Raw genomic sequence first — 19,981 nt, 5'->3', positions numbered from 1 at the left:
ATATGAGCATGGCTGGTCATCCAAAATCAGTACCCCATTCCTGCTTTTCCCCCATATCCCTTGATTCCATTAGCCCTAAGAGCCAAATCTAACATCCAGTGAATTGGCCTCCACTGCCTTCTGTGGCAGAGAATTCCACAGATTCACAACTTTCTGGGTGAAAACGTTTTTCCTCATCTCAGTCCAAAATGGTCTACCCCTTATTTTTACACTGTGATTCCTGGTTCTGGACTCACCCAACATCGGGAACATTTTTCCTGCATCTAGCCTGTCCAATTCCTTAAGAATTTTATATGTTTCTATAAGATCCCCTCTCATCCATCTAAATTCCAGTGAATATAAGGCCAGTCGATTCATTCTTTCATCTCAGCCCAGACGGTCATTCTTTCATCTTAATGGTCAACGAGAAACAGAGCAAGACCTAATTGCAAAGGTTAAGCAATAAGGTTAGTGTCCAGACCTGGATAAAACATCTACCAGTTGACCGAGTTCTTTTAGAGGAGAAGACACAAAAGTCAAATTTTTAAAATATATTCGGTCATAATTTGCTTGCAGTCACAAGAAATCATTAAAACATTACATAGCTACAGGTGTTAATCTAGTAAATGACTTTTCTACCCGAGTATGTGCGTTTCAATCCAGCTTTTAATCCTTGTGGTATTTCATTGGTAAACTTTATGGACATTTGCAGCAGAGTAATAGGAAAGTTCCTGTGCACTTCAGTAGTTATCCACAGTCGAAATGAGTCCTGTATCGTTTCAGCTTCTGTAATTGTATCTATCAATTCATCCATGAAATCCAGAGCTAGGTGGCAATTCTGCAGTAAAGCCCAGCCTCCCTGAAAAGCAATCCTAAAGACAATTAATTTAATTGCATTGAATTTAAAAACAAATCTGAAGAATATTTATTTACAGGAAGGAACTGAAAGGCAACGACATTTCGTTCAAATTTATTTTGAATGACAATAAATGCCTCAATTCAGGAACAGATAATAATTAGTTCTTCATATGCTAATCTTTTAAGTTTAGGATTTTTATTGTCATGTGAACCGATGTTATCCAAACAGATCAGATATATGTGTCGGAAGAAACTGCAGATGCTGGTTTAAACCAAAGATAGACACAAAAAGCTGGAGTAACTCAGCAGGTCTTGAGAAAAGAGAAAAGTCGAGACCCTTCTTCAGACTGAAGAAGTCACGTATTCCTTGTTTCCAGAGAAGCTATCTGACCCGCTGAGTTACTCCAGCTTTTTGTGTCTATCTTCAGATTAGATAGACCAAACATAAATACAATCAAGTCGAGCTTACTGTAAGTACAATAGTTAGAGCAAAGGGGAAGAAACAGAGTGCAGAATACAGTTCTCAGCATTGTAGCGCATCAGTTCCACAGACAAAGTTGCCCTGGGATGAGATGCAGACTGCTGTCAGGATTTCCGAAGAGCATTCCCACGGCAGGTACTAGGGACTGACACTTTTGCAAATTCTTTTTGATAGTCTTCCTGACTTTTACACTTCCCTTTATTGGTTAGTGCCCACTTTCTATTTATCAGTGCTCATCACTGAGCTGTTCACATCAGGGGTTCATCCAAGTAACGAGATTGGAAAACTACCCAATTCTTCGTGGCACATCATGTTGAAAATGCCTTGGAGCACCAAACATAGTTTCTACGACTATTCAAACATTAGGTTCTTTAATAAGATGTTTATAACAGAGTACAGTACAGGAACAGACCTTTTGGCTCAAAATGTCCCTGCTGATCATGATGGCATGTCAAACTAACCTCCTGACTGCTCGTGATCTGTAATTGCTGTATCCCCTTCATATCAATGTAATTATCTAGAAGCCTCTTAAATGCCACTATCACATCTGCCTTCACCACCACCTTGGCAACACGTTCCAGGCACCTATTATTCTCAGTATAAAAAAAATACTTGCCCCACTTGCTTTCTTTAAACTTTGCTCCTCTCACCTTAAAGCTGTGCCCTCTAGTCTTTGACATTTCCACCCTGGGGAATATGTTCTGACTGTCCACTCTATCTGTGCCAACTGAGAGCTTGGTATTTTGCTTACACTTGTCATGGTCTGCTGTAGTAATCTGCGTGCATGCATTTCTTGGCCCTGGCCCATAGACACGCTGCGAGTCTCGATTTTCAGTCTCTTTCCAAGAGCAATGATGCGATCTGTAGGATCCGATCCCATAGAGAGGAAACAGATGAGTGGGCTCCTGGGTTCCGCCTCCTCCCAGCTCTTTTCAAGATCCAGGATGACACCTTCTATGTATCTCTTGCCCAGAGAGTCCACGATATATTTACGAGCCTGTATGTGGACAAAAGAACTATTCAAGAATGGCATTTCAAGAGGCAAGTAAGATTTATCCTGTAAAGAATCAACATTACATCCAAGTGAAAATATTTCTGCATTTTTGCTGGGTCTGAATACAAGTGTCATGGACCAGGCGGACAAAGTTATCTTGAACTCAACGGCTGTGAAGGCGGATGATGAAGGCTGCAACAGATCTATCAGCTCCAATCATCTTGGTTGCCTTGCCATTGGAATGAGTTGATTGATTTGTGAAGGAGCGTGTGCTTCTTGGAGTGCCACATCAAGTACACGTTAAACACACGCACAGGCATCAGAACGTAGACCATCATCCTCGACCTCGAGGGATAGCCACGACAACGACGAATGGAGTATATGGAAATCGTCACCTTAAAAACTATCTATTCTCTACGTCTAGTGGACAAACACAATATCTCAGACGGCAGTGAACCACAGAGAATAAAGTCTCTCTCTATGAAAAGCTGAAGAATATATCCATACCTAATTAACTGATCTCAGTCCAGACGCAAGAGGTAAGTGACTTTAGGAATTAGGTACACCTAATTCCTACATTTGACGTCACCTTGGCTAAACTTGTAGAGTTTTCACCTTTGCCTCTGGTCAGTAGTTGAGATTCAAGCTACATTTTTTTTAAATCCGAGTAACACAACAAACAGGAGATTGATTATCGGGTAGTTTCTCCAAGTGGTAAGAAATGAAACAAGTATTGAGAAAATCTTGATGAATTGACATTACCTAATTGACCAAAGGACATGAAATGACACAGAAATGTTGAAAATCAAAAAGGGAACATTAAAGGCTAAGATTTATTAAAAACCATTCCGGAAAACACTTTACAGCTAATGGACAATTTTTCATTGGTCGTTGTAATCCAAGGAAATTCCCATTAATATTCATCAATTTCCTGAAAAGTAAAGTGAGAAGGACCTCACCCACACAACGTTCATCAGATATTGGTCCAAGTATTTTAGGAATAAATATCAATTGGGGACACTAGAGACCATTCCACCATTCTTCATTGCAGCTCCTTCATGGGATCTTTTACATCTACACACATAAGGATTTAATTTGGCATTTCATCTGAAATGCAACATTTCTAACAGTTCACCATTCTCCCCATGATGCACTGATGCGTCAGGCTGGTTTTCTTGCTTAAGTCTCCGCACTGGGACTTGAGTAAAAGTGTGCTACTAACAGAACCATCGTTGATACAGGACAATGGGATGGAACAGATTGGAGCAGATTGTTTATCTTGATTGAAGATTTATAATGTGCATATTGAATTCCTGATATTTAAGAGTAGGTAAATTAAGTATTCGAAGGAAATGGCAGGGCCGAAGATCAGAATAGACACAAGACAATAAAAAGTAAAGAAAACTCCCGACATTAGAAGCTGAAATAAAAGCAGAAAATGCTGGAAACACCCAGCAGGTCAGGCAATAGAAACATAGAAAATAGGTGCAGAAGGAGGCCATTCGGCCCTTCGAGCCAGCACCCCCATTCAGTGTGAACATGGCTGATCATCCACAATCAGTAACCCATGCCTGCCTTCACCCCATATCCCTTGATTTCGCTAGCCCCTAGAGCTCTATCTAACTCTCTTTTAAATTCATCCAGTGAATTGGCCTCCACTGCCCTCTGTGGCAGAGAATTCCATAAATTCACAACTCTCTGGGTGAAAAATACCCATAGAAAGAGAAACAGAATTGGGACACGTGGTCTTGGTCCTAAAACATTAGCTCAGTTGCTCTTTCCATGGATGTTCCATGTCCTGCTGAACGTTTCCAGCAGTTTCGCCGTTTATAGGCAATAGGTGCAGGAGGAGGCCATTCGGCCCTTCGAGCCAGCACCACCATTCAATGTGATCATGGCTGATCATTCTCAATCAGTACCCCGTTCCTGCCTTCTCCCCATATCCCCTGACTCCGCTATCCTTAAGAGCTCTATCCAGCTCTCTCTTGAAAGCATTCAGAGAATTGGCCTCCACTGCCTTCTGAGGCAGAGAATTCCACAGATTCACAACTCTCTGACTGAAAAGGTTTTTCCTCATCTCAGTTCTAAATGGCACTACCCCTTATTCTTAAACTGTGACCCCTGGTTCTGGATTCCCCCAACATTGGGAACATGTTTCCCGCCTCTAACATGTCCAACCCCTTAATAATCTTATATGTTTCAATAAGATCCCCTCTCATCCTTCTAAATTCCAGTGTATACAAGCCTAGTCACTCTTGTCTTTCAACATACGACAGTCCCGCCATTCCGGGAATTAACCTAGTGAACCTATGCTGCACGCCCTCAATAGCAAGAATATCCTTCCTCAAATTTGGAGACCAAAACTGTACACAGTACTCCAGGTGCAGTCTCACCAGGGCCCTGTACAACTGCAGAAGGACCCCTTTGCTCCTATACTCAACTCCTCTTGTTATGAAGGCCAACATTCCATTGGCTTTCTTCACTGCCTGCTGTACCTGCATGCTTCCTTTCAGTGACTGATGCACTAGGACACCCAGATCTCATTGTATGTCCCCTTTTCCTAACTTGACACCATTCAGATAATAATCTGCCTTCCTATTCTTACCACCAAAGTGGATATCCTCACACTTATCCACATTAAACTGCATCTGCCATGCATCCGCCCACTCACACAACCTGTCCAAGTCACCCTGCAACCTCATAGCATCTTCCGCACAGTTCACACTGCCACCCAGCTTTGCGTCATCTGCAAATTTGCTAATGTTACTTTTAATCCCTTCATTAATGTACATTGTAAATAGCTGCGGTCCCAGCACCGAGCCTTGCGGTACCCCACTAGTCACTGCCTGCCATTCTGAAAGGGACCCATTTATCCCCACTCTTTGCTTTCTGTCTGCCAACCAATTTTCTATCCATGTCAGTACCCTACCCCCAATACCATGTGCTCTAATTTTGCCACCACGATGTACACCACATCCACTTGCTCTCCCCTGTCCATTTTCCTAGTTACATCCTCAAAAAATTCCTGAAGATTAGTCAAGCATGATTTTCCCTTCGTAAATCCATGCTGACTCGGAACGATCCTGTTACGGCTATCCAAATGCTCCGCAATTTCGTCTTTTATAATTGACTCCAGCATCTTCCCCACCACTGATGTCAGACTAACTGGTCTATAATTACCTGTTTTCTCTCTCGCTCCTTTCTTAAAAAGTGGGATAACATTTGCTATCCTCCAATCCACAGGAACTGGTCCTGAATCTATAGAACATTGGAAAATGATCACCAATGCATCCATGATTTCTAGAGCCACCTCTTTAAGTACCCTGGGATGCAGACCATCAGGCCCTGGGGATTTAGCAGCCTTCAGTCCCCAAAATTATTAAATTTCACTGCTTGTTGGGGATTGAATACCAACATGGACTGCCATGGAGGAACAGCCTATTTTTGTGATATCATTGCCATTTAATTCTACGTTAAAGGCAGTCATCAACCATTTCTCAGTTGCAGTAGCTCCACCTGTGCAATGGTTCTATCCGCACACCAGGATCGGACTAATAAAAGTTTGCGAAAGCAATCCAGAGATTCATGGTAATCATCAGGCATAATCGTTTCCTCTTCTGGTGCATCTTTATCAAACCAACTTTTCCACTGCTTTTCATTTTCACCAATCTATCAACGTAATAAACAGATAAAGAACAGTCAAGGAAAATAGAATTCCAAACAAATTGCAAACTCTCCAAACCTGAATTTCACACATGGGGAGCACTAGTACAGGCAGTACAAGCAACATTTTGCCACCCATCTATTTTCATAAGTTACAGGAGCAGAATTAGGCCATTCGGCCCATCAAGTCTACTCGCTATTCAATCACGCATTCATGATTGTAGAAATGGTCAGACTGCTATCTGAGCATGGTGACCACTGTACCTGATGATTTAGTGCTGGAAATACATAATGTCTGCATAAGGGGAACTGATGGATAATTCAACCTTAAAAATGATCTCGACGCTGTTTGCATTTTTTAAAGCTGGTGATCAAGACAAACATGAGACAGACCATGTACAACCCATGCTAGTTGGCAACAACGAGGTTTCCCCCTTGCTCCACGTAATTTCAATCTGCCAAACTCTGCATTGATTTGATGATTTGCCCCCCTATCTCCCCAAAGTAACACTGATACCCATAATGGAACCCCTACAAGGTCAACCAACTTTACATCAAGTCTTGGATCGAATTCCCTCATTCTCATTGGACTCTCTCATTAAACCAAACTGGGATTTTTTATGCAACTAATACTGTTCAGTTACATTCAGCGTGAGTGCCTTTAGAGTACATTAAAATATCAGAAATAGAAGTGTGATATTGAATTTAAATAATCATAACATTTAATGGCATTTTGTGGAAAGATCTAAAATATTTTTAATAAGTGCTTTTAATATTTAGGTGTGAAGAGTAGACTTTTCTAATCTAGTCACATTTTTCATCCTGTAGCTTTTTAACAGAAACTTTAACTGTACCTACTATTTATCCATAAATCCATTATGTCCAGCCTTCAGTATCTGGTAACTCTTAAATCACCTGGTATCTTACATTCAACTGAATACTGATTTAAAACTACTGTTTATTTTGCAAACCTGACATCAGGAGTATGAATATTTACATTTGTTGTATTTATACACATCATCAACACATCTCACAGATCACCACCAGAGATAGGTGAATACGAGAGAAAGATGCAAGTTTGAAGGACACTTCTGGTTGAATGACTTAAAGTTAAACAGTTATTTAAGTTCAGTTCAGTTTACTTCACATGTACTGAGGTACAGTGTAAAGTTTTTGTTGTGTGCTAACCAGTCAGCGGAAAGACAATACATGATTACAAATCGACCATTTACAGTGTACAGATACATGATAAGGGAATAACGTTTAGTTCAAGATAAAGCCTTTAAAATCCGATCAAACATCAGTCTGAAGAAGGGTCTCGACCCGAAAAGTCACCCATTCCTTCTCTCCTGAGATGCTGCCTGACCTGCTGAGTTACTCCAGCATTTTGTGATACCTTCGATTTGTACCAGCATCTGCAGTTATTTTCTTACAAAGATAGTTTGAGGGTCACCAATGAGGTAGATAATAGCTCAGGACTACTCTCTAGTTGTGGCTTTCAGTGACAAGAGACACAACTGTAGAGTTATTTGGGAAGGAACAACAACTGCATGTTTGTTGGGTCTTTTAAAAAAATATTTATTTGGTGCAGAAATCCAGAACAAGTACAGATATTCTTTCCATCTGCCATTCCACATAATGGGCTGCATTCAGTTTGCTCAAAAGACTCTGTAACACATATCCAACTAAGTCCCTGCAGCTGTGCAAAATTGAAAGGAGAGAGGAAAAAAGACCCGTGGCTATTTGTTTATGCAAAACAGGGTAGGTAAATGTAAATATTAAGGCAAATCCAGATTTTGTTAGAATGGACAAGTCACATTGTCAGACTTTTTGTGCAATTTAAAAAAAATATATATATTTGAACCACTGCGGATTCAGCTCAAAGGCTGAGAGGCAAATTTGTCAAAATTGCAAAGGTGTTGTCTCGCGTGACTTTATAATAGAAATTCTATGGGTGGCATTATTTTCTTCATTAATTTTGATCTTCTACTGCTGGACCACCTTTTCTATTCTAAATATAATTGTAGATTTTTTTTTGTGTTGATTTTGATGTCACTTGCAAGACTCATTTTCCTAAACACTAGTTTCCTGGCGAGGACCCCTTTTATTCTTTTAATGAAGAACCTAGTCCCACGTAGTTCAGATGAGGCCCTTTCTAGCAACGCACTTCAAAAGGTACAGGCTGATTTAAACACGGCCAGCTTACAAAAACTGGTGCCTGTCACGTGTTTAATTTTGCCATTGGGTGAGGTTCTAATGCAGTGAACAATGTGGGTAGTGCTATAGACAATAGACAATAGGTGCAGGAGGAGGCCATTCGGCCCTTCGAGCCAGCACCACCATTCAATGTGATCATGGCTGATCATTCTCAATCAGTACCCCGTTCCTGCCTTCTCCCCTTCTGCCTACTGGTTGGAAGCTGTAATAATGAGAGCAAGCAGGGCTCACAAATTTCACACGCAGTCTGCCCTAAGTCAAATAGGTGCAAGTTAATCACGTGTAGCAATGGTAGCAGCCATTTTGATGCATTTTCCTACTTGGCTATCAAAAGTTAATTTGGAAGTTACAGCTTGGATTTAAAGTTTATCAGAACACTACCTTGGTCAACTAGATAAAAGAATATTGTGCATATTCAACATGTCAATGCTTGCCTAAGTCTGCGGTCGAAGCTAAATAAAAGAGTATTTTTATTGAACACGCAATGATGCATTCAGTGGTCTAACTGATCGCCTTGTACTTTACCTGGACAAGGATGTCTCTAAACTGATGAAGTTTACTGAGTTCAACTAGATTTAGCCATGTCATATCAAGAATCCACTTGGCGGGTTTTTGAGGGCAGGCTTTGAGGTCCAATGAGGCACCACCTGAAATTCAAATGGGAGGACACATAATATGGAGCCCAGAGTTAAAAACATAAAAATATAAAATAGGCACAAAATGCTGGAGTAACTCAAAGGACGTTTCAGGTTCCTTCTCTCCAGAGAAGCTGCCTGTCCCACTGACTTACTTTAGCATTTTGTGTCCATCTTCGGTGTAAACCAGCATCTGCAGTTCCTTCCTACACATAATAAATCCATCAGACTGTCAACGGAGTAACTATATGAGATTACAGAGAGCACGATTGCAATTGTAATTAATTTATTAACCAAGTATGTAAAAACATGCAAGGAATATGATTTTGCCATACAGTCATACCAAAAAAGCAACAAGACACACAACTACATAAAAGTTAACATAAACTTCCTGGCCGTCACTGCCAGAGAGGAAGTGGTTTGGTGGGGAGTCTGGTGTGTGTGACAGACTGGGCTCCATCTACAATGGTGGGGAGTGTGGTGTGTGTGATGGACTGGACTACATCTACAATGGTGGGGAGTGTGGTGTGTGTGACGGACTGGGTTCCATCTACAATGGTGGGGAGTGTGGTGTGTGTGACGGACTGGGTTCCATCTACAATGGTGGGGAGTGTGGTGTGTGTGACAGACTGGGCTCCATCTACAATGGTGGGGAGTGTGGTGTGTGTGATGGGCTGGGCCACATCTACAATGGTGGGGAGTGTGGTGTGTGTGATGGACTGGGCTACATCTACAATGGTGGTGAGTGTGGTGTGTGTGACAGACTGGGCTCCACCTACAATGGTGGGGAGTGTGGTGTGTGTGACACACTGGGCCACATCTACAATGGTGGGGAGTGTGGTGTGTGTGATGGACTTGGGCTACATCTACAATGGTGGGGAGTTTGGTCTGTCTGGTCTTGTCTTGCATAGATGACAAAGACAAGCAGATCGAAGAGATCTGATAGATATTAAAATATGGAAAATTGAAGTTTGAATGGATGGATTGTTTTTGATAAAACAATTCACAACTAAAGTCCATGCTCTTTAATTTAGCTGTCATGAAAACATTTAAACATTTTGTTTTAAAGTTATGGATTCACTGCCTTTGAACAAAGTTACCTTTTATGAGAGTGAAAAATTCTTCATGCTTAATCTTGTAGCTCTGCATGTCAATTTTCAATGTGAGCAGAAGCGTGAAAAGGAATTTATGTTGTTCGTACAAACCACGAGCCGTGTAGGCATAGACCGCATATGTCATATAATCAATAATGCTCACTATTCTCTTGCTGGTGAATGGACTTCTGATGGATCTGGTAGAATTTGTTTTGAAAGAAAATTAAATACAACATAATTATCTTTAATATTTAAAAAAATTGCAATGAAAATTGGTGGGACAGAAAGAAAGAAGGAATGAACTATAACAGGGCGGCACAGTGGCGCAGCGGTAGAGTTGCTGCCTTACAGCGAACGCAGCGCCGGAGACTCAGGGCGCCGTCTATACGGAGTTTGTACGTTCTCCCCGTGACCTGGAGTAACTCAGCAGGTCAGGCAGGATCTAGGAGAGAGGGAATGGGTGACGTTTCGGGTCAAGACCCTCTTCAGCATTTTGTGATACCAATAGATTCCAGTACAGTAGTGTCTAATTCATAAGATCATCATCTGCAGAGATCTATAGGGGATTTCTCCACTTTGTCTCTGTAGCCTCATCTAGAAATCTTTCATTTCTGGCCCTGCTGTTGCCAACTTACCCTTCGGTGCTAATACCAAATACGGCTACAACCATTTAAGTCCTCAGTTCCAGAATATGCTCCATATCCACTGCTCTCTCCATCTCAAGATCCACGCTAATGACCAGACTTGTAGACAATTTGTCTCGCGTTTCCTTCGTTGGCTTGGTGTCAGTGTTAGTTAGCCTGGCTGCCTTGGGCTGCCTCAATATGTTAAATGTTCTCTGTTACTTGCACGGGCAGGAAGGGGCAAATGACCTCCTCCTGCATTGTAAATTTCTTCTGTGAATGTCAGTTTCTGTTCGTGACTACATTTCAGAAAAGACGCAAAGATTAGTTGGAAGGCAATCTGACTTGAAGAGAAGAGAAAATCACAACATTAAAAATGAAAGGACCAATGGGTCAGATCATCTTGAACAGGATTGATGGCTCAACCCAATGCCTCAATCTCGCCTCTCCAATCCCAGGTGTTTTCAGATGGAGATGGCTGCACCCAATAGACATCGTTTGAGGTGGAGTTTGCTCCAGGAAGTGTGTCAGCCTAGGGAGATGCTTTAGTGTTCCTGGCCCACTTAACACCAGAAGGGTTCCGATCCGAAACGTCACCCATTCCTTCTCTCCAGAGATGCTGCCTGTCCCGCTGAGTTACTCCAGCATTGTGTGTCTGTCTTCGATGTAGACCAGCATCTGCATCTGCTGTTCCTTCCTACCCATTTAATACCTCAGCCCATTTTAATTAAATCTAATTAAAATCATATCGAAATGCAAACAAATAATTTAAAAGATTTAAATCAAGTAATAATTCAAGCCATTCCCTTTTTCCACTGGGTTGATGACCCATTTCAACTGACTGTGTTTGTTGATCACACGGCCAGCCTTTCCCAGCACAACATTCTAGCAAGCCTCTTGGTAGCCAATGTGAAGTGTTTCAAGACTCCTCTCCTCGTCACAATGGTGAAGTGTCAGGTTCTGGCACCTGTCCCCAATGAGGCTCAGACTCCTCCCTTTCACAATGAAAGCGTGCGACTCCCAGACACATTAAGTAGGAGCGGCTGAATTCTGGCAGTTCCCATTGGATCATGGCTGCTGCGAGACCCGGGTACAATTGGATTTAAAACACGTAAAAAGGAACGTTTGCCTATTTGGGAAGAAAGAAGGAAATGTTGAAGTAGAATGCAATACTTTGGTTCAGCATTGACAATAGACAATAGGTGCAGGAGGAGGCCATTCGGCCCTTCGAGCCAGCACCGCCATTCAATGTGATCATGGCTGATCATTCTCAATCAGTACCCCGCTCCTGCCTTCTCCCCATACCCCCTGACTCCGCTATCCTTAAGAGCTCTATCCAGCTCTCTCTTGAATGCATTCAGAGAATTGGCCTCCACTGCCTTCTGAGGCAGAGAATTCCACAGATTCACAACTCTCTGACTGAAAAAGTTTTTCCTCATCTTAGTTCTAAATGGCCTACCCCTTATTTTTAAACTGTGGCCCCTGGTTCTGAACTCCCCCAACATTGGGAACATGTTTCCTGCCTCTAACGTGTCCAACCCCTTAATAATCTTATAGGTTTCGATAGCGCAGCGGTAGAGTTGCTGCTTTACAGCGAATGCAGCGCCGGAGACTCAGGTTCGATCCTGACTACGGGTGCTGCACTGTAAGGAGTTTGTACGTTCTCCCCGTGACCTGCGTGGGTTTTCTCCGAGATCTTCGGTTTCCTCCCACACTCCAAAGATGTACAGGTATGTAGGTTAATTGACAGGGTAATATGTAAAAATTGTCCCTAGTGGGTGTAGGATAGTGTTAATGTGCGGGGATCGCTGGGCGGCGCGGACTCGGTGGGCCGAAGGGCCTGTTTCCGCGCTGTATCTCTAAATCTAAATCTGATCAATGTAAGCAAAGACAATCATGGTACCAACCTGACTAGTGATAGGTCAAAGATCCCAAGGAATTGCCGTAGAGATGTCTGATACATCACATTCACCATACTCATCTCAACAACCAGGAAATATAGAATGCTGCCTCTTGTAGCAACTGGATGAAAATAACATAATATCTATCAATTCACCCACTACAATGCAAAATTAAATTCAGATCAAAATTTTTACTGCACCTGCCTTCTACGAATGCCTAGACACACCCCCAATAATATAATTTGCTTCTTTTAAAGGGAATTCCTCATTTATAAAGAACAATACTGCAATATTATGTAATCTCGCCCCTTGCAGCACAGTCGTGCAGTGGTAGAACTACTGCCTCACAGCGCCGGAGACCCGGGTTCGATTCTGACTATGGGTGCAGTCTGTACAGAGTTTGTACATTTTCCCTGTGACTACGTGGGTTTTCTCTGGATTCTTCCTTTTCCTCCCACATTCCAAAGATGCGCAGGTTTGTAGGTTAATTGGCTTCTGTAAATTGCCCCTAGTGTGTAGAATGGGATAGTATAGAACTTGTGTATGGGTGATCAATGGTCGGCATAGACTTGGTGGGCCGAAGGACCTGTTTCCATGCTGCATCTCTGAACCCTGCTTTAAGCTCAATATATATTTAAAGACAGCGGTCACGGTTTGACATTTCAACATCATGAGTTCAATTTCATTGGAGCCTCCACTTAATTTCAAAGCCGCATTTTAGTAAACTGGGTTGCTGAAAGGCCATTGACTTTTAATTTAAAACATAAGCTGTCCTTCTCTCTGCTTGATGCACTGAGTGTTTTCAAATTGTCTGTTTCTTTCTTATATTAAAAGGATACATTAATCAATCAAAGATACAATGAGAGCCTGGCGGTTTATTAAAGAGCAATAAACTGCAGATGCTGGAAATCAGAAACAAAAATCGAGGGAATAAAGGAAAAACCCAGTAGGTCCAGCAGAATCCGTGGCGGGGAAACAGAGCTGCCAAGACCCCCAGCAACAAAACTGAAATCAGAAGTGTGAAAGCACACTTGTTTTAATTGTCAGAGAGGGGAGGTGGGAAGTGTAGATCAGTCGGGTGTTCACAGTCTAGGGGGAGCTATAGCAGGCACCGTGCCTGGAGGAGGTTATCCTGCACACGCGTGCTACTCGGTGGTTCTGGTGGTCGAGGGACTGTGGCCGTGTCTGTTACGTTGCATTCTCGATGGTCATTAAACCAGGTTTGAAGCCAAATAACTTCTCGTTATTCTTGCAACATCCAACAGGAAGGGCAGTCTATCGACAATAGGAGAGGGGGTGGGAGGACAGCACCTGCTTGCCTTCTCATATTTACCATTCTGACGAAGGGACTTTGACTCAAAATGTCCCCTTTATTTCGTTTCTCACCGATGATGCTTTTTATTCAGTGCAATCGGCATTCTCCATTTCTGTTACCAATTGAATTAATGTAAAATAATACTGGCCGCCCGGTCCATCACGGACTCCGACCATCATAGGAGGTGCTGCATCAAAAGGTCAGCCGGTATCAAAGACCCGCGACACCCTGGCCACACTTTCATTTCACTCCTATCATCGGTAGCCTGCTAGGTTCAAGAAGAGCTTCATCCCAATAACCACCAAGAACACTCCACGACACTGGATTGCACGAAGGAACTTTGAGTGTTTTGCACTAGTATTCGGGGTTATTAATTGATTGAATTTTTGATTATTATATATATTATCTATGTGTACTATGTTTCCAAGCCTGTCACGTGGCTGCGTTTGAAGTTCATTGTTCCATTGTTGCTATATATAGCCGTCAAACATTCTTGACTTGCCTCTTGAAAATCACCACAAATAAATTGGCAAGTTAAGACAGTCAGTGATGAGCACCCTTGAATGTTTTTTTTTAATGTATGTTTATTTGCAGAGCCTCAAGTCCATTAGAAAACAATTAAGCACAAATGTGTAAATAAATTGAAGCAGTTAGCTTATTTTTTTTAAACCCAGCATTTATACAATGGTGAGTTGATGCATTAGATTCCACAGAACATGCTGACTCACCTAGTCTGTACTCTTCTCTGGCACTGTTAATTTGCATTTCTGTCTCAGCTGCTGTCTTCAGCTTCTCGGTTACCTCTTCGGCTGTCTGCTTCGTATTTCGAAGCACGATGATGAGACTTTCGTCGTCCACCAGGGAACCCTGGGTGGTTGTTAAACGGTAAAGGAGATTATCTTCCAACTCCTTCATCTTTCTTTTATTTGCAGTCACATCCTCCATCAGGTTTGTTCTCTCTCTCTCCAGTTCCTTAAAGAAAGAAGAACAGGTGGAGTAAGAAATAATTGAACATAGCAGGTCAGGCGGCGTCTGTGGAGGGGACTGGATGGATGGTGTTTCAGGTCGAGACCCTTCCTCGGACATTTAGGTGGAAGTGTTTACTGCATAATGACAGAATGTGTTCCATTTCTGAATTTAAATAAGTATCACTTTCAATTGAGAATTTTACATACTACAAACTCACGGACAATTGTTTTATACATTTGTCTTCAATTTTACATTCTAAACTATTTAAACCTTTCTTCTTTTCTTTTCACACCAATGCAATTAAATGTTTGTCAAGAATTAATTCTTGCTACAAAGGCATAATGATCTCAAATAATAAGTGGAAACTACATTTAGTAATCTTCTGGGACATCTTGCTCTAAGAGCCAATTGCTGATGTAAATCACAAATTTCAGGTACCCTTTTTTGGAAAGGAATGGGGATTAAATACATTGGAATTCATTGGCCTCTATAAGAGCAGTTACTAGTAACCTAAACAGAATTCATTGTGCTGGCATGCAGAAATCTAATTTCAATGAAATGATAAATGGCATTTAAACAAATATGATTTATTTGACTCATGTGCATGAGTAAAATGGGACTTCCTATTTAACCGTTACCAAATATTTTGTGATCCAGGGCAAATTAAAACTGCAATTGTGTAAGTGTGGTCATCGTCTCTGTGATATTCAAGCAAAGAAGCCGTGGGAAAGCGGAACCATTTTTACTTCTCCTAATTCTTGAATACATGCTTATAGTTACGGTGGGTGTAACAGAGCAGAAGACTAAGTGGGCGAGTGAGTGTAAAATAGAAACAAGGTGTACAGAAACATGGTTACAGGGCGACATGGACTGAGAATGCAATATTCCAGATTATTTGATGTTCTAAAAAAAGTAGGCAAAAAGGAGAAGGAGGTGGCGTAGCATTGTAAACCAAGGAAAGTATCCACTCATGGGGCTGAGTTGTGATACAGATGCTGTGAATCTTTGGAAGAATCAGTTTGGTTGGAAATAAGGAAAACAGAGAAATGAAGACATGTGTTGCAGGAGCCTACAGGCTGCCAAAGTGTTATGCCTCGATTGAACAAAGCATAATATGGGAAATATCACAGGGATGTAAGAAAGGAACTGCAACTATCATGGATGATTTTAATTTGTTCTTGTTTTTACACTTAATGAGCAGTTGAAAATCTTTGATGCCTGAATAATGTCTGATCATTTTGTAAATTCTCTCACATTCAGCACAGGCGATGAACTGAAGGAGTTTGTTACCTGCTTCTCAGTGAGAATGGTTCGTCCCAACAGTTGTTCCTCCAGACCTTTAATGGTGACAGTAAAGTCAATAATTGAAGTCCGGGCACTTATTTCAGGGGTAAAAGCAGGGTTTGCCAGTTTTGAGGTGATGTACAGTTTGAAACCATTCATGACCTCTGTTTCCTTGTCTCCTATTTTCACCTACAGAAAAGAAAATATATCATACAGTTGCTTTTGTTGGTGATACCCATATCCCAAGAATAAGTGTTGAAATGACGCAGCACGGTGGCACAGCTGGTAGAACTGCAGTCTCGGTGCCAGTGCGATCCTGATCAGGGGTGCTGTCTGAGTGGAGTTTGCACATTCTCCTTGTGACCAAATGGGTTTCCACTGGGTGCTCCGGTTTCTTCCCACATCCCAAAGACATGCAGGTTTACAGGTTAATTGTAAATTGTCCCTGGTGTGTAGGATGGTGGATGCAAACGTGAGATATCATAGAGCTGGTGTGAACAGGTGATCAATGGTACAGGTGGACTTGGTGGGCCAAAGGGCCTGTTTCCAAAAAAAATGTCAAATCTACAATGTGAGGGACACCACACGGCGAGCAGAAACGTTTGATTAAATTTGGATTCTTTATTGACACTTTGAAAGATTTATTAGTTACCTTGTGTGTTGAGCCAGTTTTAATGAAGTTTTTCTCCAACACACAGTCCAGTGCTGGATCCAATTCATCTCCGACATCCTCAATTAATAATGGTCTACCAAGTGAAAGGCAGTCCTCCAAATGATTTCTGAAATATTTATGATTCAGTGTTGTTACCTGTAACAGAGAGAAACTACTTCTAGTGCATTATGCATTATTTTTTATCAACTTTGTAGCCTCTATATTCCAGGAGCCTGAACATATATACAAGATAAATATAATGGAACAAATCTGAAACCGTCACTATTTATTAGATACCCTTTGTACAAAAACCTGTAAACCCGTTTTCTCTCTCTCACTCATCCTAGAGCCAGTAAATTTGATGGGATAAATGATTTTTTTTCTTGCATTTTTTTTTTCCTTTCCATCTTTATTGACCATTCCTACAGTGTTATAGATTTTCACTCAAATTTAGCATTGTACCACTGAATCCACTCTGGTCAATGACTGATCAACATTACAACGAGGAACGATGGATGACTTCTTTATTGCTTTCTGCTCTCCCCATGAAATATTTCCTCATCGTCAACCGACAAACAAGATTCTAATGAAATGCGAAATACTTGCAAGGCAATTTGCATTTGCATTTGCATTTATAATCTGTCAATTAAAAATTAGTATTTTGGGATTTGTGCAGCAAATTGTGGTTAATTGGTTATTTTATTTGCTCATTTTAATTCATTTGAAAAATATTAAAACTGTTGTTTCATCTCGCAACAATATCAGGGATATCGTGGCTATTAACATGAACTGCAGATTCGGGAAACATATTTAATCACCACAGTGCATGTCGATTACCTGAAGCTCATTTTTAGCTTCATTGTTCTTTATCCAGGTCTTCCCCTGAGCCTGAGGATCAATTAACAGAGGATAGCGAGCTGCCTTTGTAATAATTATTCCATTTTGTATTGAGAGGTCGTCATTCGGAAGGCCTTGTAAATTCCATTCTCCAACTGTGGGACCATCAATAAGCATCTCCGAGACATTCAGATTTGTTGTGAAAGGGATATTACGTAATGTTATTTCTTGCTGCCATTTGCTTAACAACTGGTTTCTGAATTCCTGGTTAAAAGGACCAGAGTAGGACAAAAAAGCTGTAGCCAGCAGAACATTACCTGTAACGAACATGAGAACATAAACTTATTAGATTAAGGAATGGTGCATCTGTACAAATCCTACTGCAGAATAGTTTACTCTGGCATGAACGATGCAATAATCAGATGAGCTGAAAATCATTTATTTCTCAGTGGCAGGTGGATGGTTAAACGGACAAGCAGAAATATTGCACAACTCATTGTTTATGTGGGCAGCACATTGTAACTTCAGTAAAAAGATACAACTATAACAAGAGAGATGACTGATTGTTAGGCCTTTGCAACCTGTGATTTTCCTTCTGACCTTCAGTATGCCTCATGTACATGGCCAGTGCATGTGAGCCCTGCATGACTGTTACATCTTCTGGAATTTTTTGAGGATGTAACTAGGAAAATGGACAGGGGAGAGCCGGTGGATGTGGTGTACCTCGACTTTCAGAAAGCCTTCAACAAGGTCCCACATAGGAGATTAGTGGGCAAAATTAGAGCACATGGTATTGGGGGTAGGGTACTGACATGGATAGAAAATTGGTTGGCAGACAGAAAGCAAAGAGTGGGGATAAATGGGTCCCTTTCAGAATGGCAGGCAGTAACTAGTGGGGTACCGCAAGGCTTGGTGCTGGGATTGCAGCTATTTACAATATACATCAATGACTTGGATGAAGGAATTAAAAGTAACATTAGCAAATTTGCAGATGACGCAAAGCTGGGTGACAGTGTGAAATGTGAGGAAGATGCTATGAGGTTGCAGGGTGACTTGGACAGGTTGTGTGAGTGGGCGGATGCATGGCAGATGCAGTTTAATGTGGATAAGTGTGAGGATATCCACTTTGGTGGTAAGAATAGGAAGGCAGATTATTATCTGAATGGTGTCATGTTAGGAAAAGGGGACGTACAACGAGTTCTGGGTGTCCTATTGCTTTAGTCACTGAAAGGAAGCATGCAGGTACAGCAGGCAGTGAAGAAAGCCAATGGAATGTTGGCCTTCATAATAAGAGGAGTTGAGTATAGGAGCAAAGAGGTCCTTCTGCAGTTGTACAGGGCCCTAGTGAGACCGCACCTGGAGTGCTGTGTGCAGTTTTGGTCTCCAAATTTGAGGAAGGATATTCTTGTTCTTGAGGGCGTGCAGCGTAGGTTCACAAGGTTAATTCCCGGAATGGCGGGACTGTCGTATGTTGAAACACTGGAGCGACTAGGCTTGTATACACTGGAATTTAGAAGGATGAGAGGGGATCTTATCGAAACATATGATTATTAAGGGGTTGGACACGTTAGAGTCAGGAAACATGTTCCCAATGTTGGGGAGTACAGAACCAGGGGCCACTGTTTAAGAATAAGGGGTAGGCCATTTAGAACGGAGAAGTCAGAAGATGGTCAGATTCAGTTTGCCACATGGAAATTGGCTCTGAATTTTGGCATATTTGTTCATTGAGGTGTTATGATTATTTGTCAGACTTTTCATGAACAATGTCAGTGGAAAGCATTGCTACATTCCTTTGTTTCTGCTTACCCACAAGTCTTTTCTCCTCAGCAGCAAATTCTTTGCCTTGCTCAGTCCAGCGTTCTTTCTCATTTGACAGACCATCGATCAGACTTGAAGCCATTTGCATCTTCTGCCGGCAGCGTTCAGCATCCTCTCGTAGTGTCTGAGAATCACGTCATGAAATCAGTTATCAGCTCATAAGGAATAGGAGTAGAATTAGGCCACTCGGCCCATCAAGTCTATTCCACCATTCAATCATGGCTGATCTATCTCTCCCTCCTGACCCCATTCTCCTGCCTTCTCCCCATAACCTCTGACACCCGTACTAATCAAGAATCTATCTATCTCTGCCTTAAAAATGTCCACTGACTTGGCCTCCACAGCCTTCTGTTGCAAAGAACTCCACAGATTCACCACCCTCTGACATTTCTCCTCATCTCCTTCCTAAAAGAACATCCTTTAATTCTGAGGCTATGATCTCTAGTTCTAGACTCTCCTCTCCACATCCACTCCATCCAAGCCTTTCACTATTCTGTACATTTCAAAGAGGTCCACCTCAAAAATCACTAATCAAAATGACCATTAGATTTCTGACCCATATCAGGTTATTCATGCAATCCAAGTGAATTACCAGCCATTTAAATAGCCAAGTGTGAAGATGGAGGATTGTCAAAAAATGTAGTTCATTAGATAAAGTTTC

General features: G+C 41.6%; 1 protein-coding gene across 1 annotated transcript in view; it reads right to left on the bottom strand.

Annotated features, from left to right (window-relative positions):
• Window positions 1-19,981, bottom strand: part of LOC144594687 (dynein axonemal heavy chain 5-like) — a 147,242-nt gene that overhangs the window by 10,828 nt on the left and 116,433 nt on the right. The window contains exons 63-73 of the mRNA XM_078401529.1: window positions 19,309-19,444; window positions 17,503-17,819; window positions 16,666-16,821; window positions 16,020-16,202; window positions 14,489-14,732; window positions 12,452-12,566; window positions 9,928-10,118; window positions 8,718-8,839; window positions 5,829-5,981; window positions 2,070-2,315; window positions 619-838 (exon numbers count right to left, since the gene is read on the bottom strand). Of these exons, the coding sequence (XP_078257655.1) occupies window positions 619-838; window positions 2,070-2,315; window positions 5,829-5,981; window positions 8,718-8,839; window positions 9,928-10,118; window positions 12,452-12,566; window positions 14,489-14,732; window positions 16,020-16,202; window positions 16,666-16,821; window positions 17,503-17,819; window positions 19,309-19,444 (2,083 nt within the window). The remainder of the gene's footprint in view (window positions 1-618; window positions 839-2,069; window positions 2,316-5,828; window positions 5,982-8,717; window positions 8,840-9,927; window positions 10,119-12,451; window positions 12,567-14,488; window positions 14,733-16,019; window positions 16,203-16,665; window positions 16,822-17,502; window positions 17,820-19,308; window positions 19,445-19,981) is intronic.

This window comes from Rhinoraja longicauda, chromosome 6 (genome assembly GCF_053455715.1).
Source record: "Rhinoraja longicauda isolate Sanriku21f chromosome 6, sRhiLon1.1, whole genome shotgun sequence".
Taxonomy (NCBI): domain Eukaryota; kingdom Metazoa; phylum Chordata; class Chondrichthyes; order Rajiformes; family Arhynchobatidae; genus Rhinoraja; species Rhinoraja longicauda.
The sequence above is the reverse complement of the archived record's forward strand: the minus strand, read 5'-3'. Positions and strand labels throughout refer to the sequence as shown.